Raw genomic sequence first — 25,884 nt, 5'->3', positions numbered from 1 at the left:
ATATCATTTTTTAAACGCCATTAATTTCTTTAACGCATTTACGTAACTTGCGACTTTTAGGTTGTAGCTGGCTCAGTTTTAAAGCTAGAGAGAAGACAGGGGCGTTATATGAAACCAGAAAACCTAAGGAATCCATTGGTACCAACCATATCATACTAGCTTGAGGAGAATAAATGATGCTCCGGCCGTACGCTAAATTTTGGCGAGGAAAAACTTGCATGGCCATTTTCAAAGGGGTTTCTTGAACTCTGACCTCAAGATATGTGAATGAAAATGGGTTCTATGGGTACCGACGAGTCTCCCCTTTACAGACATGCCCACTTTATGATAATCACATGCAGTTTGGGGCAACTCATAGTCAGGTCAGCACACTGACACACTGACAGCTGTTGTTGCCTGTTGGGCTGCAGTTTGTCATGTTATGATTGGAGCATATTTTTGATGCTAAATGCAGTACCTGTGAGGGTTTCTGGACAATACTTGTCATTGTTTTGTGATGTTAATTGATTTCCAATAATAAATATATACATACATTTACATAAAGCAAGCATATTTGCCCACTCCCATGTTGATAATAATTAATATATACTTAATACTATATACTATACCATAATAGATAATTAAATACTTGACAAATCTCCCTTTAAGGTACATTTTTAACAGATAAAAAAATTTGACTAATCGTGATTAACTATGGACCATCATGCGATTAATCGCGATTAAATATTTGAATCAATTGACAGGCTTATTTTGAACCTATAGTGGCATCATAACATAATGTTTTAGTTTTACAGAGTACCGTTATCCAATCCAAATGAATTATTCAAACGTAGTTCTAAATAAAAACAGAATTATTTGCTGATGTTCTTCTTACATGGACGAATAGTTTTCTTTGATGAAATTAACAACACAGGTCATCACACTGAGGATCAAGTTGTGTATTTTAGCTGCAATTTTGCTTTTTACACATTTGACAAGTTGCGATTCATATTGATTTCAGAAAAATATTAATATCGGGATACTGATTTCAGCACAACACAAACCTGCTGACCAGCATTCAATATCTTCGTTTCTGACAACGAAACAAACACTCGTTGTCAGAACTAACTGGTGTACCGACAGAGGTACATCTTTTTACCAGGCTGTTAAAAACAACATGCTTTATTGACAACTTTCTTAAAGAAAACAATGTACCGTATGCTTCTGTGACAAAACATAACATTCTTTAAATACCTGTTTTCTTGCCGGCAAAAATAATACTGTTTCGATAAGAATGATTTGCATGACTTGAAACAGTCAAACACACATTTGACAAATAAAAAAACGTACCAAATGTACCATGTTAGCAAACTGAACCACAGACGATGTCAGATAATAAAGTCAACAACAATCAACTGGGAAAAGCTTTCACACCGGCGTGCTGTCTTGACCGCGATAGGTTTGTGCACAACTCTCGACACTCAGAAAGTTTTATGGGATATTTCATTCCACCAACACATATCTAACTTTTACAAAGATGGACAGTATGACACATTTACCAGCTGCTACTACAGGGACTGTTTTACAGTCATGATGAAGCTGGTTTCTTTGCCACTCATCTGCATTCAATCTGGGACTGAAATCATAACAGATTCCCATCCTGATCCACCTCAGCTTCTTAACTTCATGCACACCACCATAGTTTATGACTGACCTTTGTTTACATAAATATGAGAACTTAAACACAAGGCAATTATTTCCCCCTGTAGTTGGATGAGAAATTTGATGCGGGGAAATAATCCATCCGTATTTCAACACATGGCAAAAGTGTTATCATGGAGACAACAATTGGCAGAACAAGATAGTTAGATGGCAAACACTGATGCTCACTGTGACTGGGAGAGGACGACTAGTACCTGAGCTCTACCTTCTGTCACACTCTTTAGCCGAGATGCATTTAGTGTTTATGATAACACTTGAAGAGCAACACTAAATCTTGTATGAAGGAAAAGCACTGCACCGCTAGATGGCAGCACAAGCATTGTTCTCAAAGTGACATGTTTTATGGTACTTAAACATGACACCATTGTACTAGTCACTAATTGATGAAAAGCAACAGACTAAAACCTCAAAACAGTGTAAACAAAAAGTTAAAATACTCCTAGCTGTGATGTAGATGTTAATTTTCAAAAGTCTAGTATATAAGTAAACTGAGTAGCTCTGTAGCTGTATACAGTGTTGCCTGATAAAGAAAACCTACAACAACAGAAAAAGTGTAAATCAGTGCAGTTTGCAGAGTTGGCAAATCACCTGGATAATAGAAAACAGTCGATGTGCCCGTCAGTCAGTCAGTCAGTTTCTCTTTGTGTACAGCAGTTCACACACTGCAAAACTAAAGTCAACCAAATATGTAATGCAGAAGCATTTTAAAAAGATCCTAAATGCTTCTTATGTACTCATCATGATTATACATGTCATTACCTGTTTTCTCAGGTATACATTTTTGTTCCTATTGTTATTCCTATGGGTACAGCATTTTACAACTGTAACAATAGTGATTCTGCTGGTGCTGAGCTTGAAAAGCATGCCGCTCTGTCCAATTCTCAGTGTCAATACAAAATGTGGATTTTCCACTGTCGCTCAGTTAAGGTGAATCATAATTTCTTAACTTCTAATTATAATAAAACCAAATGAAAATATTTAGCATTGTATCGTAAAAGAGGCAATATGTTTAACCCCACCCCAAAACACACACACACACACACACACACATTGATGAGCTAGCACACTTTCTCTCTGCTCTCAGTGATTGTTTGAGAGCTACACATTCACAATCTCAGTGAAAATCATATAGAGTACTTTTATCCCCCTCCTCAACATCCATTCATGGCACTGCTTCACACTGACTGACAAAAACATGCAGATTTTTTTAACATACTGTTCCATTCACAATTGACAAAGTAAGAGGCCACATCCTACTGCATCTATAACTTAATCCTCTGCGTGTGGTGAAAGTTCACCGTCACTGTCCCTCCTCACTGTGCCGAGGGTGCAGGCTAGTGAGCCGAGTCCGCAGCAGCAGTTCGAAGCCACAACCATTGGGGATTTGCCCATGAGTGACGAGTTTTAGGGTACCCATCGTTTCCATATTGCAATTACAAAGTCTGTCCTTGCCAAAAAAAACAACAAAAAAAACACAATGTCTCTCCCGTTGATTCCCCTCCTGCTTTTCCTCTCTGTACTGGTGTTCCAGGTCACTCCCCAGTCAAGGCATCTTATGCAGCTGAAAGATCAATCGTAACGACAAGCTGCAGACAGGCTTATTGAGAAGTACTCTCTTTTTGGCTCATTTGTATAAAAATCCTCATTCAAAAAAAGAAGAAAATTGGGAGAAACACAAACTCCATTTGCTGCATGAAGCCGAGACAAACACTATGTCATGTTGCGCTTACTCGTCACAATCGGCCGAGCGAACTCCACAAAGTCATCTATGAGGACGGGCCATGCCCCTGAGGAGAGAGAAAAAACACGGAATATTAGTGACATCTCAATGTAATCTATTACAATGACTTAGTGCACTTTAAAGGGTAACTTTTCTACCCTAGCTTCCCATGTTTTTGTGTCAAAGTGACTAATGGCGACAACACTTTTTGAGGGAGAACGCTGTAACCGGCAGCAGCTAAACAAGCTGCGAGGGCAAGTGAGCAGCGTCAATGTAACGTTACGTTCACTTAAAGTGCTCGTTTCTGGCTCAGTTCGGGCTCAGATTGTTATTATAAGTGTCTGACAGCATTATGGAAAGGACACTCCAGAGAAATAAAATAATAATATAAATAATAATAATAATATAAAATAATTTTTCTTACCTTTCTCTTGATCCGGTCTGTTTGTTAGTGTGTCTAAATCCCACTCAAGGAGGAGTCTCGTTGTGAAATCTGAATATCCGTATACTCTGGCTCAAAATCTGGTCGAAATATTCAGTCATGACATTGAAAATATTTTAGATAACACTAAGCTACGCTTTCTGTACTCAAACACAACAAACTCTGCCCAGCCTGCACTCACGTTTCCACCATTCCACCGTTGTCTTCTTGCAACACGTCACCTCGCCAGATTTCAGAACAAGACTTCTCCTTGAGCGACACTCTTTCCATAATGTCAGACACTTATAATAACAATCAGAGGCTGTCATGGCAAAAACAAGCACGCTTAGTGGACGGAAATGGCGGTGCCAGCTTGCCCCAATATGATTACATTAAAGCCTGTGAGCAGCTGCTGTCTACAACGTTCTCCCTCAATACTGGACCAATTTCAGAAATGATTGTCACTATTCGTCAGTTCGACAAAAAAAACATGGGAAAATAGGGTCCAGGTTGAGACCAAAGTTAGCCTTTAATGCGAGTTGTAAGACCTTACTCTGACATGACGTTTGCTGTAGTCTGAGTGAATCAGGATGACCGACTGAACTATCAGTAATACAACTGTATGTGATCAGTGAGTGTTTGTCTTTCAATATAGAATTAACCACTGAAATGTATACACATTACTTTATCCTGCTTTAACAAACTCACCTTCCTCATCATAGTTTGACATGTCGTCTGCGATCATATTGCCGAAGTCCAGAAGGAGGTTCCACGTGTCCTTGGGAATTGAGCGCTTGTGATGCTCCTGAATGCAGCACAGTCACAGGAAGAGAGTTACACATTATTACAATATTAGAAATCCCTGTGCATTGAAAGTCAGTTCAACAGCCTGGAAATAAATACTACTAGCTTTGTGAAACTTAGTTGTTGTTGTTGTTGGTAATATGTCAAAGACGTGCTGAATATAATCTATGGTTATTCTTTAGGCTGTTGTTTGTGGTGTTGTTGTATTCTACCAAAGTGTTTCTAATAGTTTTGCTTCTCCATTTCCAGTTTCCAAACACTGGAAATCTATTTCTTTGGTTTTGTAATATCCTGCTGACACACACAAAATAAATAAAAGGGTGAGAGCAGGTCTGACAAAGATTTTTTCCTCGCTCACCAGCAGGAATCGGTTCCAGAGATCCAAAAACTTGAAGCGACCTGTGAGAACTAGATTCCAGTAAGCAACAGCCATCTCCAGGTCTAGGACACAAAGTGGAGTACGATTTTAAACTTTTCTTATTATGATTTTGTTTTGTTTTTTAAAATAAAATAAAAATTCGGTCAAACCGAAAGTGACAAGCTTTACTTGTTCTACATGTTCTTCATGTTTTGTCCTTATGCTTACCTAAACCTTTCTGGCCAGGGTTCTTGGCAAAATTGAAGGTAAACTGGTAGAAGTCTTTGAACTTCCCTATGTCTTTCAGCTCCTGCTCTAGTCTGGGAAGGATCGCCTTGAGTTTTTCAGGACTGTCACAGCTAGAGGAGACATTAAGATAAAAACAAAATCGTGTTATTATGAGTTGTGGTGAACTGCACACACAAACCGGTATCGAGTGGATGAATGCAGTGGCATCAAATATGGTAGATTTCAGTGTCAGCGTTGCTCACCCTAGCTCAGACATGCCATCCAGGAACTCTTTCCTGCTGAACTCGCACTGCGTGGCCGCTCTCAACTTCCATGCCACCACAAGTATGCTCATGCTAGCTGGGTCCAGCGTCAGGTCATCACAGAACTGCTGGATCCCATCAATGCCTATCTTGTTCTCATCTTGGGGGTCTGCAAAGACAGCGGGGAAGAGTGAGCAAAGCAGTGCCAAATGTAAACAAAACTGTGCCGATATTAAAATGAGCTTTGATTGAAACACTTGCCTTTGTATCTGTTGTAGAGCTGCTCCAGCTTCTTGCGGTCCACTGAGGTTTTCATGGATTCTTTGTAGTAGAGGTCTGGATTCTGGAAGTAGTTGTCTGTGGCGACTTCTAGTTTCCAGTCATTCTGTGTCAGGCAGTACACGGCTGTCCTCTCCCCGGCCTGTGTGAAGGACATGAACTGCCGAACCTTGTCCTTCTGCGATGACTTCAACTTGTGCTGTAAAAACAAGCAGGCCCACAAGGTAAATGCAGGGCTGTAGTAACACACACATTCCCCCCAACCCATTGTACCCTGGTATCAGATACTATCTGTATAAATGTGTTAAAAGAACATGAACCATGTCAGCACAATATCAAGTGAAAAATTAAAATAATTAAAGCAGAATTTTGCCACAGGGCTTCAAGGTTATGTTAAAAAGCAGAATTATTTCAGTTTTTTATTGTGCATGCATGATAGCAGACTAATTGCTACATGCACAACCTGCAGGCCTTCAGGACCCCCTGAGGGGTCTAGACCCCTGAGGACAGGTGGTTAATCCAGCCTTTAGTAATAAATGGGATGCAGAGACATGCAAGTGGAGTTGAGGCTGCACATTAACATTTATACAACACACACAGCTTAAACTTTCTGAACATTTCAATGAGTGCAATTTGCTTTCCGGTAAAACCTCCTGACAACTGTAAACTACTTCCATGACTATAAGATCTGGTAATTTAAAAAGTGAGACTCTCACCATGCTTGCAACAGACATATATATATAACTATAGTGCATTAAGGGGAAACACTTCCAAATGCACCACCACAATAACACCTCCTGTTCATTTAATCTAGAGACATGCATGTGGAGTTGAGGCTGCACATTACAATTTATACAACACACAACCTTACACTTTCTGAACATTTGAATGAGAGCAAGGATTTCCATTAAAAACCTCCTGGCAACTGGAAACTACTTCCATGACTATAAGATCTGGTAATTTAAAAAGTAAGACTCAGACATATATATTAGTATAACTATAGTTCATTAAAGGGGAAACACTTCCAAATGCACCACCACACAAACACCTCCTCGTGTGCATTTAATCTATCCGGAGGATTGCAGAGTCTGTGCAGAGCTGCAGACCTGCCTGACCCACCCGATGATCAAACAGCACATTCACCGTGACAGGCCAGTTGTTTGGTGACCCAGTTTCTCGGTTAAAGGGGGTCGTTTGATCCTGCAGGCTCTCTCTCTCTGCTGCCCCGGAGCAGAGCACCAACAGGCCGGTTACCAAAAAGGGAAAGGTACGTGCGGCTCAGTGCGGGGTGTCCGATCTCAACATACCAACAACTGACCTTCCGTCTCCCTCATACACTCCCGACACACACATCAAGCTTGTCGCTATGCGACACTTGGCTGAGGACACACCGATCCCTCCGTTACCGGTGTGTCCTCCTTTAACTAGTAGTGACAGCCGGTACCGGGTTGTTGGACTTGTGTTAACGGAGCTGAAAGAATTGCTTTCCCGGTTTCTCATTTTTAATCTTACCTACCATTTTATCACACGCTGTTTTGGCCCACTTGATATCCAATTACCGCCAGGGCGCATGTGCGAAAAAGAACTGCGCTACTGTACGGGGCGCTGGGGTTGATGGGAAATGTAGTTCTGTAGCGCTGCAATCCCCACAGGGCCCTGTTGTTGTTGTTTACCTTTAGTTTAATGTTTTTTCTGCATTAATAGACAAAATTCGGGGAAATATTTATTTATTCTCAAAGTCCTTCCACTGAAAAACATTTAAAAGGGGAAAAAAAATCTCACTTTTATATGAAACTGTCTGTTATACATTAAAAATACACGTTTACAGTACAGTAGAACTTCTTTAAAAACACCGAGCTGTGGACGCAGCTGGAAGTCATCTGCACTCCAACTCCGTCCAAGTTTATGTTTAGTTTTAGTTTAGCGTGAAAAATAGTGTGAAAAAATTTAACTTTTAATGGTGAGTAAACGATAAAACTGTCCTCAGAATTAGCATACTAGCTAATATTAGCAGTGCTAGCTTAATTAGAAAAGTGAGGTGACAGTTGGACACTTTTACTCCACTCCAACGAACTATTTCATCATGAAAACAAATTCACACGACTATTATAGCAAAAGTGTACGTTATATGTGAATAAAATGTTCAAACTATAAACGTTAAAACACAGTAAAGTCAGCTAAAAACTCACTTTAAAGTAGAGACGGTAACGTTACTGGTCTGCGCTATCCGAGTAACATTCTAAGTTGAGACGCTAACACTAAGTGTTAACATTCAAAGTCGAGACGTTAACATTCAAAGTCGAGACGTTAACATTCTAAGTTGAGACGTTAACATTCTAAGTCGAGACGTTAACATTCTAAGTGTTAACATTCTAAGTCGAGACGTTAACATTCTAAGTGTTAACATTCAAAGTCGAGACGTTAACATTCTAAGTCGAGACGTTAACATTCTAAGTCGAGACGTTAACAATCTAAGTCGAGATGTAAACATTCTAAGTCGAGACGTTAACATTCTAAGTGTTAACATTCTAAGTCGAGATGTTAACATTCTAAGTCGAGACGTTAATAATCTAAGTCGAGACGTTAACATTCTAAGTGTTAACATTCTAAGTCGAGACGTTAACATTCTAAGTGTTAACATTCTAAATCGAGACATTAACATTCTAAGTGTTAACATTCAAAGTCGAGACGTTAACATTCTAAGTCGAGACGTTAACATTCTAAGTGTTAACATTCTAAGTCGAGACGTTAACAATCTAAGTCGAGACGTTAACATTCTAAGTGTTAACATTCTAAGTCGAGACGTTAACATTCTAAGTGTTAACATTCAAAGTCGAGACGTTAACATTCAAAGTCGAGACGTTAACATTCTAAGTCGAGACGTTAACAATCTAAGTCGAGACGTTAACATTCTAAGTGTTAACATTCTAAGTCGAGACGTTAACATTCTAAGTGTTAACATTCTAAGTCGAGACGTTAACATTCTAAGTGTTAACATTCTAAGTCGAGATGTTAACATTCTAAGTCGAGACGTTAACAATCTAAGTCGAGACGTTAACATTCTAAGTGTTAACATTCTAAGTCGAGATGTTAACATTCTAAGTCGAGACGTTAACAATCTAAGTCGAGACGTTAACATTCTAAGTGTAAACATTCTAAGTCGAGACATTAACATTCTAAGTGTTAACATTCAAAGTCGAGACGTTAATATTCTAAGTCGAGACATTAACAATCTAAGTCGAGACGTTAACATTCTAAGTGTTAACATTCAAAGTCGAGACGTTAACATTCTAAGTCGAGATGTTAACATTCTAAGTGTTAACATTCTAAGTCGAGATGTTAACAATCTAAGTCGAGACGTTAACATTCTAAGTGTTAACATTGTAAGTCAAGACGTTAACATTCTAAGTGTTAACATTCTAAATCGAGACATTAACATTCTAAGTGATAACATTCAAAGTCAAGACGTCAATATTCTAAGTCGAGACGTTAATATTCTAAGTGTTAACATTCTAAGTCGAGATGTTAACATTCTAAGTCGAGACGTTAACAATCTAAGTCGAGACGTTAACATTCTAAGTGTAAACATTCTAAGTCGAGACATTAACATTCTAAGTGTTAACATTCAAAGTCGAGACGTTAACATTCTAAGTCGAGACGTTAACATTCTAAGTGTTAATATTCTAAGTCGAGACATTAACAATCTAAGTCGAGACGTTAACATTCTAAGTGTTAACATTCAAAGTCGAGACGTTAACATTCTAAGTCGAGATGTTAACATTCTAAGTGTTAACATTCTAAGTCGAGATGTTAACAATCTAAGTCGAGACGTTAACATTCTAAGTGTTAACATTGTAAGTCAAGACGTTAACATTCTAAGTGTTAACATTCTAAATCGAGACATTAACATTCTAAGTGATAACATTCAAAGTCAAGACGTCAATATTCTAAGTCGAGACGTTAATATTCTAAGTGTTAACATTCTAAGTCGAGATGTTAACATTCTAAGTCGAGACGTTAACAATCTAAGTCGAGACGTTAACATTCTAAGTGTAAACATTCTAAGTCGAGACATTAACATTCTAAGTGTTAACATTCAAAGTCGAGACGTTAACATTCTAAGTCGAGACGTTAACATTCTAAGTGTTAATATTCTAAGTCGAGACATTAACAATCTAAGTCGAGACGTTAACATTCTAAGTGTTAACATTCAAAGTCGAGACGTTAACATTCTAAGTCGAGATGTTAACATTCTAAGTGTTAACATTCTAAGTCGAGATGTTAACAATCTAAGTCGAGACGTTAACATTCTAAGTGTTAACATTGTAAGTCAAGACGTTAACATTCTAAGTGTTAACATTCTAAATCGAGACATTAACATTCTAAGTGATAACATTCAAAGTCAAGACGTCAATATTCTAAGTCGAGACGTTAATATTCTAAGTGTTAACATTCTAAGTCGAGATGTTAACATTCTAAGTCGAGACGTTAACAATCTAAGTCGAGACGTTAACATTCTAAGTGTAAACATTCTAAGTCGAGACATTAACATTCTAAGTGTTAACATTCAAAGTCGAGATGTTAACATTCTAAGTCGAGACGTTAACATTCTAAGTGTTAATATTCTAAGTCGAGACATTAACAATCTAAGTCGAGACGTTAACATTCTAAGTGTTAACATTCAAAGTCGAGACGTTAACATTCTAAGTCGAGATGTTAACATTCTAAGTCGAGACGTTAACATTGTAAGTCGAGACGTTTATGTCTGTTATACATTAAAACTACACGTTGTGAGCGAGCAGGACAGTAAACTCCTTTAAACTGCGTTGTTACAGTTTTTTTTAAATTAAAAATTGTATGATGTTAAGCGGTTGTTAAGACAAGTCAAAGTAGATTTAACCAGCTGTCACTATGAGTGTACTAGAAAACATAACATCTAAAAGAACTACAACTCCCATCATGATCATGATCAGAGCTGATCAAGATGTTTCGGAAGTAATCTTAAAACGATATCAAAGTTATATTGACGCGATTACATCAGAAAACAAAGCAGCAGTTGTTCAGTTTCAGCCGCAGGTTTATGTTAAACGTCTGTTTCTATATAAAGTTACTAGTAAGCTAACTTATTGAGCTAACGTTAGCATAGTTGTGTTAGCTGTGGTGTCATGGGAGACTCAGCTGGCTGGAGCTGGTCTGACAGCTCCGAGGAGGAATTTAAGGAGCTAACTATTTAGCTGTGCAGCTTACAGGTTGAACTTTATACACATTAACTAAACTGATCCAACCAGAAGAGACGTTTCATCAACATCAGTCGCACCTACCTGGATGAAGTAACGTTATCATTCCTCTCTGCTAGCTAGCAACGAGTCACTGTTACCAATGTTGGAGGTCGAAGTAAACATGAAGTTGGTGGTCCAGTGACCGACGCTGGCTGCAGCTATGTGGCAGCCAGAGGAGGAGGGGTGTCGGTGGTGGTGGTGCTGCGGTACAACAGCATGATTGTTCCCTTCTTCTTCTTCTCCTTCAGTCGAGGAGTGGAGTTGTTGAGAGCCAGGACAGTACACATATTTCACAGGTAGTTGCAGCCTTTCTTTCTTGTATTTATCTGTTTACATTGATGTGCTTCAGTGAAAAGAGTAATCTGTGTTTGGGACATTAAGTCATAATTTAACACCGCCCTAGTAATGACTGGGGTGTGTGTGTGTTGTATGATGTTACTCTTGGCTGCCATTATGTTATTAGGGATGACATAGTTTTTCCTATTTACATGCCTGTTTTTCAGCTGTGTTTAAGTATGTAGAGGCATGTATCAGTAGTAGAGAGTAACCTCCAGGTTTTTAGTAAACAAAATTGACAGATCAGTGGTGGAAAGCACCTAAAAAGTACTTAATTACAGTTTTGAGTTACTTGTACTTTACTTGAGTGTTTCTATTTCATCCCACTTACTCCACTACATTTCAGAGAGAAATATTGTGCATAGTTTTTCCTATTTACATGCCTGTTTTTCAGCTGTTTTTCAATATGTAACGTGGTATATACCAGTGTTTAATTAATAAGCTGTATGCCTCACTGTGTGGAAGTCACTGGGATCATTTATTTTTCTGTGTAAACGTCAGGCTTGACTTAAGCATTGCTTTCCTAACTTTGTAAAACAAAATGTCACAAATAAATACATAGATATACATTTACTGAACTGTTATTTATTATTAAAATAATAAATCGTACACCAACAACTTGGTAAAAAATAATTCAGGTGTAAACATTTTTAATGCAGCAACAAATTGGTCAAAACTTAAACATTAATTAAAAGTACAGTATATAATGTATATAGTATATAAACATAGAACTGAATTGAATAGATCGGCCCCATAGTCACCGATAACCAATTCAGCTATTTAGGTCGGTACTGGCCCGATATCTGATCCAGTATCGGTACCGGTGCATCCCTAGTCATATTTCATAAACTGTGTAAAAAACTTAATGTGAAAAGCACCTTAAAAAGTACTTAATGACAGTTTTTAGTCACTTACTCCACTACATTTCAGAGAGAAATATTATGCTATTTTACACCACTACATTTTGTTAACAACTGTATTTGTTACTTTTCACATTCCGTTTTTACACAGTTTATGAAATATGACTAGTAGGGATGCACCGATCAATCAATCAATCAATCAATCAACATTTATTTGTATAGCCCTTTACAATAACCAAAAGGTACCCAAGGTGCTTTACATTAACATCAAGAAATAACAGGAATAAAACATATCATAAAATCCTAAAAAGGTACATAAAAAGCACAGGAAAAATGTCACAGCGCTACTAGGTATTAAAAGCCAATCTAAATTAAAAAATACTGATCGATACCGGATCAGATATCGGGCCAATACTGACTCAAATAGCTTGATCGGTTATTGGTGACAATGGGGCCGACCTATTCAATTCAGTTCTATGTTTATATACTATATACATTATATACTGTAATTTTAATTCCTGTTTAATTTGTGACCAATTTGTTGCTTCATTAAAAAGGTTTACATTGTAATTCATGTTAATTTTGAAGATTTTTTTACCAAGTTGTTGGTGTATGATTTATTAATTTAATAATAAATAGCAGTTCAATAAATGTATATCTATGTATTTATTTGTTACATTTTGTTTTACAAAGTTAGGAAAGCAATGCTTAAGTCAAGCCTGATGTTTACACATAAAGGAATGATCCCAGTGAGGCATACAGCTTATTAATTAAACACTGGTATCGGTACTCGGTATTGGCCGATACCCAAAGCCCAGGTATCACTATCGGTATCAGGACTGAAAAAGCCGGATCGGTGCATCCCTTAATATGACACATTAGGCTATAGATTAATCCACCTAGCAGTATGAAAATTATGTTGTTGATTTCTATCAACAGTAGCAGAGTTGCTGCGATCCAGTCGTGGGAAGAAGAAGGACATAGGAGGAGTTTGGAAAGTAAACATCACTCAGCTTGACTCATGCTTACAAAGGTGCGGTCCAGCTGAATTGTGAGTTGAATGCATTCAGTCGTTAATGTGTAATCAAGCACACGGTGCCAGGGTACGAGAGGACAGTAAAGCAGTTTTCTTAAATTTGCTCAGTTTTTAAGCAACATCACATTAGGTGTAGGCAGAATAGCTAGCACTACTGGAATTTATACTTGTGACGTGTCAAGTCAAGTCAAGTGCACTTAACACAGAACTACAAGGTGCTATTAGCGACTCAAAGCAGCCAGTAGGACAGAGCACAGGTGAGTATACACAGCTGTTGTTTAAGCTGTTCAGCTGTGATCAAAAGATTAAACCGTCTCTTGAGATGACAAAAGCACAGAGTGGCCCACATAAAAAGAGATTATCTATATCAAATTTTAGGACAATTTAAGGCTGTCACTGTCTGTGCTTTAAAGGGATGACTGGCAATTCCTGTATTTCTATAATTTTGTTATTATCAATAGGGCTGTCCTCGACCAAAGAAATTCTCAGTCGACTAACACTCATACGATTTTGTCGACTAATCGATGAGTTGATTTAATCGACAAATCTGTAAATCTGAGTTTCTTCACAAAGAATCACACAAAAGCACCACTTTAAATCTTGTTTTTTACCAGAGATGTGCTCATAGGTTTCTTCGAAATAAGTCATTCAGCATGAAAATCATAAAAAAATTACCAAACGACTAAAAAAATCGTAGTCGACAAAGACCAAAACGACCGATTAATCAACTAAGAGGGGGCAGCCCTTTTATCAACAAATACCATTAAAAGACCAAAGCATATAAACTGGAAAAACAAAGTTCGGAAACTTGTGTTTGGTCGATTATTTCTCTGTTGTTACAATGCTAATGGTCATTGTATTTTACATCGTTGGAAAGCCTGTTTATTTACCTTCGCAATGATGTCCAACTTGTAAGGATGCATTTGTGGGATGAGCAGCACAGCTTATTATGTGGGTAGCGCCCAAGAAAAATTTGCCAAAATGCTCTAAACAGTGTATTCTCATGAGGCTACCAGGAAGCCTGCAATGATTGCCCTTCACCGTCAGGCCCGTTGGCGCTGGTGTCGACAACACAGACAATGGAACCTGAACATGTGGGGGAATGTCATGTTCAGTGATGAGTCCAGGTTCTGTCTGCGAAAGTCGGACGGCAGGGTCAAAGTATGGAGACGACGCGGAGAACGCTATGCTGATTGTAGCACCGATGGAGTAACAGCTTTTGGTGGGGGCTGTGTCATGGTGTGGGGCGGCATCTTCCTCACTGGCAAAACAAGGCTTGTCATCATTGAAAGCCATCTCAATGCAGGGAGATATCGGGATGAGATTCTGCAGCGAGTGGCGATCCCATATCTCCACAATCTGGCACCTAACTTCATCCTCCAAGATGACAACGCTCACCCCCACAGAGCCAGGGTTATCACAGACTACCTCCACATTGTGGGAGTAGAGAGAATGGAACGGCCTGCCAAGAGTCCACACCTCAACCCAATTCAACACTTGTAGGATCAGCTTGGGTCACTCTAACCCTCTACGTGTTAGAGTGACCAACACAACCTCGTTGGCTGACCTGCAACGAATCCTGGTTGAGGAATGGAACGCCATCCCACAGCAACGTGTGACCAGGTTGGTGACCAGCATGAGGCGGAGGTGCCAGGCTCTTGTGGCTGCGTATGGATCTTCCACCGCTACTGAGGCTCCTGATGGTGTATTAAATGAATGAAGTGTAAAATAGCCAATATGTCTTGTTTGTTCCTTGTTACTGATAGAGAGTTCAATCATCCAATCCACCAAACAACTCAAAACAAGAGTCAACACCAACAGGAGAATACACTGTTTACCATTGACAGAGCAATTTGGCACAAAGGAATAAGCTAAATCAGTACTTGTTAGTGGGATCAATTCTTCGTTGGATTGGTCTTTTCTTGGGATTTGTTGACAATAAGAAAAACATAAAATATCACTAAACGTATCCTTTAAAGTTTAAAGGATACGTTTATGTTTTATGTTAGAGGAGACATGGGGAGGGTTTAAAATTTAAACCCTCCCCATGTCTCCTCTACACTTTTTGAGTCCATACTTATCATAGTAGCTTTATTGTTTTTTTATTGTTGATCTTTGTAACAAACTTTCTTTTCCCGTTCCCAGATCTCTTTCTCGTCATCCATCTTCACACTCGGGTGAAGACAGAAGTAGAGGTTTGGATGCGGGTTGTGTGTTGGCTGATGTGCCTTGGCACAGCGGGGGCACTCGCTGTGCTGCAGAAGGACCAGGTGGCCCAGCACGCCATCAAGCTTTATCGGAGCAAGGGGGCCACACACGCCCAGAGCTGGGTGACCAGCAACTGCAAGCGTCTGGTGGGTCTCCTGCATCAGAAGAATGTGGTTGTCAGGAAGCTGGCGGCCGCTGCTGATGGTGTTAGACGAGACCGGGCCCTTTCAGAACCAGAGAGGCTCTTCCAGGTACCAGACTGAGAATAAATACCAGATCAAACAAAGGCCCTCTGGCGACTGTTTAGCTTTATTTTTTATAGTAAAAAGTACATAGTGTGTGAGTCATAAGGTTTGCAACTCTTCAGGGTGGTGTCTCTGTCTCTCTGTGTGTTGACACAATAGCTTGACAATAATACCTGTTCATATTTCATACTCGAAGTTCAGGTTTCACATATACAGAGAACATGCCCTGGTTATATGAGAGCTGCAGCTAGCAATCATTTCCACCATGCATTAATCAGTCAGTTGTTTTTTAGATTTAATCAATTAATCAAATTTCAGAAAACAGTAAAAAAAGAAAAGCCTTTTAGATCCCCTCTGTCCAACCAATAGCTCAAAACCAACATATATTAAATTTACAACAATACAAAACAATTATCACACTGGAGTAGCTGGAACAAGAGAATATTTGGCATTTTTGCTTGATTTGTGACTTCAATGATGAATGGTTATCAAAGTTGTTGCTGATTAATATTTTGTCAATTGACTAATCGATTAATTGACTACTTGTCTCTATAAAACATTTCATCCAAATCAGGTGGATTATTTTTCTCAGAGTAATGATGACCATTCTTCACATTTTAACCCATGTTATCTGGATCTATTTTGTCCTTTTTTCTCATGTCCCATCCCTGCGTTCAGGTTCACACTCTGGAGGTTTTCCAGAAGGAGCTGAACGAGAGCGAGCACCTGGTGTTCCAGGCGGTGCACGGCCTGCAGAGGGCGCTGCAGGGAGACTACAGGGATGTGGTCAACATGAAGGAGAGCAGCAGACAAAGGCTGGAGGCCCTCAGGGAGGCAGCCATAAAGGTGAGGGCGTCATGGTCAAGCAGTGTTTCATGGAGAATACGACAGAGGGCAGGAGAGAGTCACTGATTCATACTGTATTCAGTCAGTCTAAGTGAGCTGAGATTAGTGTTTCTATGTCCATAAATGTTGTCATGTTGTATGTAGACACACATCTCGACAAAGGCAAGGAATGCATGGTGATGCCACAAGGTGACCTTTTGTGGAACATTTTTTGTGATGATGTGAATAGGGTTATTTTAATTATTAATTCATGAATCAAATTATTATTATTATTTATAATGATTTGATGATTTCAGTTAATTGATTAATTGGTTATATAAAATGGCAAAAAATAATAAAAAATGCCCATCACACACATCACACATCTTCAAAATTGTCTTGTTTTGTCCGAGCAACAGCATAAAACTCGGAGATATTCAATTTAAAACAATATAATGTAAGCAAATCTTCACATTTGAGGAGCTGCAACAGCCAATATTTGACATTTTTTGCTTGATTAAACAAGTGTAATAACGGATTGATTATCTGTCGAGCAACCTATCGAATAATTACTTCAGTTCTAGATCATATTGCTGCTTTCCAAATAAATGATTTCACGCAGACTGTAATTAAAAACTATCAAAATAAGTCAAGTTTAATTTTTGGATGAAAAAAAAAATGGTCATATTGTGATATATGACATTACAGACAAATACTATGATATTGGTTTCAACCACATTGCTAACTCCTACAGTATGTCGAAGGTAGTAGTAATATCATGTATAATTGTATGCTTCCTGTGTATGCTGCCACATGCATCTCTGTTAACATGTTGTTACAACCTGACTTGTCAACTTTCAGGAGGAACAGGAGTACATGGAACTGGTGGCGGCTGAGAAGCACCAGCAGGAAGCTCTCAAGAGCCTTTTAGCCCAGAATAAGACTCTGTCCATGCTGGACGAGATCCTGGAGGACGTCAGGAAGGCAGCAGACCGGCTGGAAGAGGAGATCGAGGAGCACGCCTTTGACAACAACAAACTGGTGGGTAAACATCACTCACAGACTTCGGTTAGTTAAAATGCGTCAGACACTTGAGAGAGACTGAATAGTCGTGATACCAACGAGATTGTGATTATAAATACACTGTCGTGTTCGACAAAGCATCAAATTGTGCCTCCTGTTGTACTCACTGTTTGTGCAGATGAAAGGAGTAAATGTAGAGGCAGTGTTGAGGGTGGAGGATGACGAGGAGAACGGAGGGAAGAGGAAGAACAAGTCCAAGCAGAAGGAAGTGGAGGATGACTTGGGACTGAGTATGCTCATCGACTCGCAGAACAACCAGTATGTCCTCACCAAACCACGAGACTCCACGATGCCCAGAGCAGACCATCACTTCATCAAGGTCAGTTTATTCCTCCAGCTCAGGTGGGATCCTGTTTTATACATAAGAAGCTCTGTATTAATTTGTTTTGACTCCTTAATAATGATTAGAATAGGTCAGTTTCTAATATTTGACACAGTTAAACCGTACATGTATGTGCAGGACTTGGTGTCGGTGGTGATGTTGTCGCTGCCCTGTGGTTGGATTTGTTCTCTGGTCGGTCTTCCTCCCATGTTTGGATATATCATCTGTGGGGTCCTGCTGGGTCCCTCTGGCCTCAACAGCATCAAGGTGTGTTTATGTGTGTGATCAGATCAGACTTGAAGAGCGACACCAGTCTGTGCTAGTTGTTCATGTCAGTGTCTGTCTTGCAGTCGATGGTCCAGGTGGAGACTCTGGGGGAGTTGGGTGTGTTCTTCACTCTCTTTGTGGTGGGATTGGAGTTCTCACCTGAGCGAGTTCGAAAGGTAAACAAGAGGGATTCGAATTCAGGATTAAAATTGTACAATAACGTCCATTTTCATCAAAGTTTGTTTTGCAAGCAGTGAAAGACAATGAAAGAAGTAAGCAACTCACACTAATGTCATGTTTTTATTAGCATGCAGATTGAAATGACCTCAAACTTGATTTCAACTCAATATTAGTGACATATAATGAGTAGGGACCTGCAAAATCTGTAAAAGCATTCGGTTATAGAAGCTTTTAGACTTTAACAATCCAAGTTAGATTGTAAGGCAGTATATTGTGTTGAATAATCCTAATATACATGTTATGGCTGCATAGTGTAACCTTCATTTAGGTAATGCTAACTTTTTTAAGCAAATGCCTGAAACATTAATGACTAAATAACCACCAAATAAAATTTTGATTTCAAATTTCTTCTTCTCGCCTTTATTGGACAGAGGAAAGTTTAGAGGCAGACTGGAAATGGGGGAGAGAGGGCGGCACGACATACAAAAAAGGTCACACAGCTGTAATCGAACCGGCAGGGACATTCGGCTACCAAGGAATCTTGCTTTTTATTGTTTCCTTAAGAAAAAAGACTACAAGAGCCTAAACCACAACAAATAAATGTGCACATATAACACATAATAACTGTAAATTGAAAAACAAAGTAGGAGAAAACAAGGAAGGAGAAAAAAAATGGTAATAAAACAAAATAAATAGAAATTATAAAATTAAAATAAAAAATTGTATATAATAAATTTAAATGTTTAATCTATGAATAAAAATAAATAAATAAATAATCATAATAGCAAGGCGTTCCAATACTTAATTTCTATTCCTGCTATCTATCACTTCTTGTCACAGTATCTACTCCCTCTACTAACATTTTCTGATGTTACTTTCCCTGCAAATATGCCATAACATCTGTATCGTTCTAAAAAGAAAAGAAGAACCTTTTTATAAAATACATTTTATGTCCCTGAATGTTTTAGTTGATGACCTTTTTCTACTGATCAATTTTTCATAGTTTAAAATATAGCGGCTTTTAGTTAGTTAGTTACTTACTTCCATAAAGCGTGCTGATAAGCATACTGTGTGTGTGTGTGTGTGTGTGTGTGTGTGTGTGTGTGTGTGTGTGTGTGTGTGTGTGTGTGTGTGTGTGTGTGTGTGTGTGTGTGTGTGTGTGTGTGTGTGTGTGTGTGTGTGTGTGTGTAGGTATGGAAGATATCAGTCCAGGGCTCGTGCTATCTGAGTCTGCTGATGGTGGGGGCCGGTTTGTTGTGGGGACAAGTCTTGCATATTCGACCCACCCAGACTGTCTTCATTTCGACATGCCTGTCCCTGTCCAGCACGCCGCTAGTGTCTCGTTTCCTGGCGGGGGGGAGCAGAGGAGACAAAGAAGGTATGTAGGTATGTCTCTGCACAGAAATGAACACAGATGTGCATAAGTAGTAATACAGCAGCAGCAGCAGCACCAGATATTTCCCGTGCAGTTATACAGTATAGCATATTCTCAAAGCAGATCTAAACATTAAGAAAACTGACTTGAATATTTCACTTGTATTCAGACTTATTAATATCCCAGACAAAGGGGCTTTATTCTGACGTGGAGCTATTGGACATCTCGTTACTTTTGATCTATTTTTCTTTGCATCTGTGATTATAAGCCTGAATACAGAAAGATTTGAAGAAGAGCTCTCATCTAAAGCACTGTTACTCGAATTAAAGTACAGTAGAGCAGGTGACATCAGTAAAACCAAATGCTGTGACACACTATAACATCTCCATACATTAGAAATGTTGTATTTAGAGCAAAACTTGATGACACAATGATCAATAATGTGAGTGTGTGCGTGTGTGTGTGTGAGACAGGTGATCTGGACTACAGCAGCGTTCTCCTCGGGATGTTAGTGATGCAAGACGTTCAGCTCGGCCTCTTCATCGCCGTCATGCCGACTCTGATCCAGGCACAGAGAGGAGACTTGGACAGGTCAGTTAGCCTTTATTTGTTTGTTTTTTTGCATGTGTCCTCTCAACCAAAAGCATGCACCTCTTATTTAAACCCGTTGTTCCCTTTGTGAAACACAGCTTCCTGTTTGGAAGTCTCCGTGTGTTTTACCTCCTGGGCCAGGTCCTGGTCTCTCTGGCTGCTGTGCTGCTGCTGTGTTTGTTACTCAAATCATACCTGATCGGCCCGTATTACAAGAAACTGCATGCTGAGAGCAAAGGCAACAAGGAGATCCTGGTGCTGGGGATGACAGCTTTTGTCTTTTTCATGCTGACGGTATGCACTTTACATTTTAATCAAATTTTATTCTTAGTTTTCCCAATTTCTCTAGAAAACATCTGATATATCTCTTGCATTGCAGTATTATTTATTATACTCCTTTTCTCTCATTGACTGATACTGTAGGTGACGGAGTTTTTCGATGTGTCTATGGAGCTGGGCTGTTTCCTGGCGGGAGCTCTGCTGTCCACGCAGGGTCACATGGTTACCACGGAGATCATGGGATGCATCGAGCCGATAAGAGATTTCCTCGCCATCATCTTCTTTGCCTCTATCGGTCAGAAGCGACACGTCAATTTAAGAGCATCTTTATTATCATGTTACGCTTTTGTACGAGTAAGACTTCACTGAATCGTCGTGTGTTTGTGTGACGCTGCAGGTCTCCACGTGTTCCCCACATTCGTGCTGTATGAACTCACCATTCTGATGGTGCTAACACTCTCACTCGTCATTATGAAGGTACAGCACTTTTCTCTCTTTTTGTTCTCTACAGTTCACCTTTGCCACTCTCTCAGTCCCTCCACTCTCCTCGTTTTTCCTCCCAGTTTGTGATGGCCGTAGCAGTGCTGTCGGCCATCTTGCCTCCAGGCTCTCGACACTTACGGTGGATCGTCTCAGCCGGTCTGGCTCAGGTCAGCGAATTCTCCTTCGTCCTGAGCAGCCGTGCGCGTCGTGCTGGCATCATCTCCCGAGAGGTCAGTGATGACTGAAAACATACGTTATTTTACTCAGAAAAGGGCTGAAGTGGCCGTATAGGTGCCCCAGTCGTTTTGGTCCAGTTAATGTCTTTTTCATTTGCTTTTATTGTTGTTGTTTTTTAATTTGCTGATTTATTTGAAGCACTTTGTTGGGTTTTGAAAAGTGCTTTATAATTAAAGTACAGTAGGACAACAACTAACTATTATTTTCATTATCGATTAATCTTTTCAATTATTTCTGTTAGGTCTATAAAATCCCAAGATGACATTTTCAAATGTATTGTCTGACTAACCCGAAAATATGCAGTTTAAAAATGATATAAAACTCAGAAAAGCAGCAAATTTTCACATTGAGAGGCTTGAACCAGCTTTATAGTTGCAGAAAATAATAGTTTAAGAGCGCAGGCTGGTGAAAGGATCACTAGAGAACCCTCTTAAAATGATTGTTCACCTTAGAGGTGTCTGATTTGTAGATAGTTTTGGTTTATGTCTCCAGATTTTGATATATCTGCCTCTCAGGTTTCTGCCCCCGCTAGAAAAATCCAAAAACAACGTTGCTGTTGAATTTTCTAAATGTCAATTTTCAATGCTGTGAGCAGCACACAGAAATCTCAGAGACGGGTATCTCAAAAATCGGGGCTAATAATGCCACAGCAATATGCTTGACTAAATACCACTTGTAATTTGGGTGGATTGACCCTTTAAACTTTTTTTTATGTATAACTACGTCCATATAGCTCTGTCAGGGGTCAACGTGGAATAACGTCTAAAAGTCATGATTATTTTCTATTAAAAGTAAGATTTAATAAAATGTTGTGACCCCAGTAGACATTCAAAGAAAAAATATACAAAATAGAGTCCATATATACGGTATAATATTTCAGAATATTGATACTGTGTAGGTGTCAAGGCTTGTGCTCATTTTAAGTAGTAAATACTAAAATCGAATAAATACATTTTCTCTTTCTCTGCTCAGGTGTACCTGCTGGTTCTCAGCGTCACCACCCTCAGTTTGCTGCTGGCTCCGGTGTTGTGGAGGGTCGCCACTCACAAATGGGTTGCCCGGGCCGAACGCAAAACAGTCACATGACCAGAGACCGCCTTCAGGGCCAAAAGGTTCCTGTGTAACTCCTAAAAAACCAACAGCGAGAAGCAGGAGTTAAGTCTTAATTGGCCATTCAGAAAGGTTGGACCAAATCTTCCTCTCCTTCTTCTAGATTTAACCGCTGTTTCTCCACGTAAAGAGCTTAAAACCTGGACCATCCAAGATACTGATACCCCGTACGGTTTAAGGTCTTTCTTTGATAACAAATGCCAACATAAATTCTGATAAAAGCTCAACAGCATCTGTGAAGATGCATCATGATTCCTTAAAGAATCATTGATAGGAAGCACACCGGCTCGACAGTTCAGTGGAGAAGCACAAATACTTGATATCCTTCCAGCTCTGATGCGTTTCATGTACTTTCTCCTGCATTATGAAGAATTACTGATACTTTCCCTCTCTACTGTCTTTATGAATGATTTTGTTTCCCATTGAAAGTAAATGGAATTCCTCTTTTTTCCTCTTCTGTTTCTGCACTTTCAACCCCAAGTTTTTTCTTATTACCTCCGCCAAGGCCGAAGCTTAGGAAGGAGGTTATGTTTTCACCGGCGTTGGTTTGTTGGTTTGTTTGTCTGTTAGCAGGATTACTCCAAAAGTCTGCAATGGATTTGAATGAAATTTGTTGGAGGGGTGGGGTGTGGCACAATGGACAATCCATTCGATTTTGCTGGCGATCCGGATCATGATCCGGCTTCGGGAATTTTTTTTAATAGCTCCGCTCAGCCTGTGCATTAACACCACAGGCTTTAAGACATGCGCAGTGTAACTGATGACGCGTTCATGACGCGTCACCCTGCCTCTTTCATCTGCCTGCAGAGAGAGGGACAGAGAGAGAGCGGGGGATACCTGTAGATTCTGCGTTTTTTCACATTAAACTCGGTGAAATTAAAGTTGAGTTCGACCAAAGCACACTTGGTGATTGTTGGAAAGAGTAACGATGATGGTTTAGGTGAGTTTTATTTTGTTTCTGTCCAGTTTGAATGAAGTGTTTAACGATGCTCCGCTGCGTACAGCTCATCTCATCATACACAAAAATACACGTGGATGATGGCGCAAGCTGAACGGAGAGGGGGGGGGGCAGAGGTCTGGGCTCTCCGAGTGCCATTCTAGTTCTTTGTAACAATCACAGGGACCAAATCTGAAGGTTTAACTTCACATTTTGTCTCTTTTTTCATGAATGTTTGTATTTTTTTAATAAGGGAAACTTTTCTATAATTTATATTGCCTCCATTTTTTCCTACATTTGACCATCTCACATTACTATTTCTGACTTTAACCTTCACATTTAGGTTATTGCAAATGTCAGATTCAAATCCTTACGAAGAGCAAATATCTGCTGTATTTAATAGATGGCACTTGTAGTTTATTGTAATCATTGTACTACTGTGAATTTAGCTGTGAAAGCACTCTTTAGTGTTACCTAAAAACTATAACAATTCCTTTTACAAAGACTATAACCGTCTTTATTAATTAATTTTTTGGGCTCTCCATTCTTGTCAAATATATGTAAACTCTGGTATAATGCACATTAGTAAAAAGTAAAAAATGCAGATACTGAAATATTAGAGAGCAGCTCATCACGATGTATTTACTGATGCTACATTTAAAGGGACATCCTGCACTAGTTACCATTGAATGTCAAACTTACGTGCCTGCTCTGCACTAGAAGCGAGCCCGTCTGGCCTCTCCTGCTGTTAATGTCCTCGTCTTATCTTTCATAATGTGCAGTGTGTGAGCTACATACATGTTATATGTTGTCTTCTGTTTAACATTTCCCTGCAGTATGTCAGCACAGAGGGGTATTTTACTTTACATTGTGTAGTTTACATACTTGTGTTGGTGGTCATGACCGACGCTCCCGGGCACAAAGAAACGTTTTCATCAAAATGTTCATGTATTTTTAAATTGTTGAATTCATTAATTTATTTATTAAAAAATACAATGACAAAGAAGTATTCTCTTGGTTTTGGTCTGTATTTACTCTGTTCTCTGGAGAACATGAAAATGAATTGTTTAATCGCAAACAAAAGCAACCCTAACGACCTAATGCTGCTAAAGAAAACAATTTATTATTTTATTTTAATTTATCACATTTCTCAGCAAATCTGTATCTCTTATTATACCTATATATAATTTAGTATTTTAATCCTCTGTGTTTTTAATATCCATGTCTCCTCTCAGCTCTGATTTTATTACTTTGATTGAAGCTTTTTAACTTTGACCAGTTCGTCATATCGAGAGTCACGCTCTGGTGCGTGCGTCGGGCAGATCACCGAGCTCTCTGGAATTTCTTCCCTCCATCCGACCGTAAAGCTGTAATCTTCCAAATCTCACTTTCACCTCCTTCTCCTGCTTCCAATACTCGCATACATTCCCTCTCTCTCTCTCTCTCTGAACTCCACGTCAGCCACTCAGTCCTGCCAGGCTTTTCTTGTTTGAGTCCTTTAATTTCTCCCCAATCCTCCGTTGAGGATGTAGTTTCTGGTTTTAATAGTACATGTTGCAGCATTTTATATAAAATTGCACTTTTTAAAGACGACATTCAAACGTAAACCCTCTCCCTGGCTAAGAAATCACACTAGGAACATTAAAAGAAAGTGCAGAAAGATAAAGTTAATGACTCTATGTCAGATGTCAGTATGAGTCCTCTAATCCAGTGTTTCCCGACCTTTTTGGCTTGTGACCACTTAAAAATGAACCAATGTCTCCATTTGACCCCTCATTAAAAGTTACGGTTTTATTGTGGAAGTGATGAATTGACCAACCAAGAGTGGGTTTTCTTTTTCAGATCGTTTCATTTGGAGGATTTTTAGAAGCCCCAAAGAGATTAAAGTATCCACGTGCTTATCAAGAGACCCTCATATATTTATTTACATTATCTTCTCTTCACAATTTACTGCTACTAAACACGTGCTTTCTGACGAAGGTATTGTAAAGCTTTTGCAAGGATTTGCATTTAACTTCCTGAACATATGACACACATACATATAGAACATATGAATGAACAGGTTCGTTCATATGTGACTGTATGTGTGTGTGTTTATTTACGCTGCACTGTGTAAGCTGATAACCCACAAACTCTGCGGTCAGCAGATTTGTGAGAAACCTCATCACCATCATCATCATCATCATCCTATTAGCAGTGGTACTAGACGCTAATGAGATAATAAAGGGACTGTTTGTAACTTCTTACACGTATAAATCAATCCGGGTCAGTGTCCCATGCGCGCTCGCATATGCGCGCTTGCATGTGGCTACACTGTTCAGACTCAGACTCCAACACAAACTACACAGAAGCACCAAAACCGCAAAATTATATCTAGTGAAGCCAGTCTTGCAAAACAGTGTTGGCCGCGGTCGGAGGACATTAGGGAGACCGTAGCTTTGATCTCCAGGGCCGGAG

At 39.3% G+C, this 25,884-nt stretch overlaps 2 protein-coding genes across 10 annotated transcripts; one reads left to right on the top strand and one right to left on the bottom strand.

The window, feature by feature from the left end:
* Positions 1-923: 923 nt before the first annotated feature.
* On the bottom strand, positions 924-11,236 carry dcun1d2b (DCN1, defective in cullin neddylation 1, domain containing 2b). 4 transcript variants are annotated; one of them, XM_074614890.1, is made up of 7 exons: positions 11,096-11,236; positions 5,757-5,973; positions 5,496-5,664; positions 5,233-5,363; positions 5,005-5,087; positions 4,551-4,647; positions 924-3,488 (listed from the first exon to the last, which is right to left on the bottom strand). In XM_074614890.1, exons 2-7 carry the CDS (start codon positions 5,929-5,931, stop codon positions 3,412-3,414), a joined length of 732 nt encoding a protein of 243 aa, XP_074470991.1. In that variant the 5' UTR covers positions 5,932-5,973; positions 11,096-11,236; the 3' UTR covers positions 924-3,411. The 4 variants fall into 4 exon arrangements, with proteins under 4 accessions (XP_074470991.1, XP_074470981.1, XP_074470971.1 ...); XM_074614880.1 differs by lacking the exon at positions 11,096-11,236 and adding an exon at positions 7,291-7,953; XM_074614870.1 differs by lacking the exon at positions 11,096-11,236 and adding an exon at positions 7,082-7,276.
* tmco3 (transmembrane and coiled-coil domains 3) lies at positions 7,022-24,430 on the top strand. Of its 6 annotated transcripts, none has more exons than XM_074614789.1 (15): positions 11,131-11,349; positions 13,189-13,282; positions 15,431-15,744; positions 16,417-16,584; positions 17,425-17,604; positions 17,765-17,965; positions 18,107-18,235; positions 18,319-18,411; positions 19,607-19,793; positions 20,264-20,381; positions 20,480-20,675; positions 20,805-20,955; positions 21,058-21,137; positions 21,224-21,373; positions 22,353-24,430. In XM_074614789.1, exons 3-15 carry the CDS (start codon positions 15,487-15,489, stop codon positions 22,464-22,466), a joined length of 2,025 nt encoding a protein of 674 aa, XP_074470890.1. In that variant the 5' UTR covers positions 11,131-11,349; positions 13,189-13,282; positions 15,431-15,486; the 3' UTR covers positions 22,467-24,430. The 6 variants fall into 6 exon arrangements, with proteins under 6 accessions (XP_074470906.1, XP_074470890.1, XP_074470899.1 ...); XM_074614771.1 differs by having other exon boundaries at positions 11,216-11,349; positions 13,189-13,247; XM_074614762.1 differs by having other exon boundaries at positions 11,226-11,352; positions 13,189-13,247.
* The last annotated feature ends 1,454 nt before the right edge of the window (positions 24,431-25,884 follow it).

Source organism: Sebastes fasciatus, chromosome 2 (assembly GCF_043250625.1).
Source record: "Sebastes fasciatus isolate fSebFas1 chromosome 2, fSebFas1.pri, whole genome shotgun sequence".
Taxonomy (NCBI): domain Eukaryota; kingdom Metazoa; phylum Chordata; class Actinopteri; order Perciformes; family Sebastidae; genus Sebastes; species Sebastes fasciatus.
The sequence above is the reverse complement of the archived record's forward strand: the minus strand, read 5'-3'. Positions and strand labels throughout refer to the sequence as shown.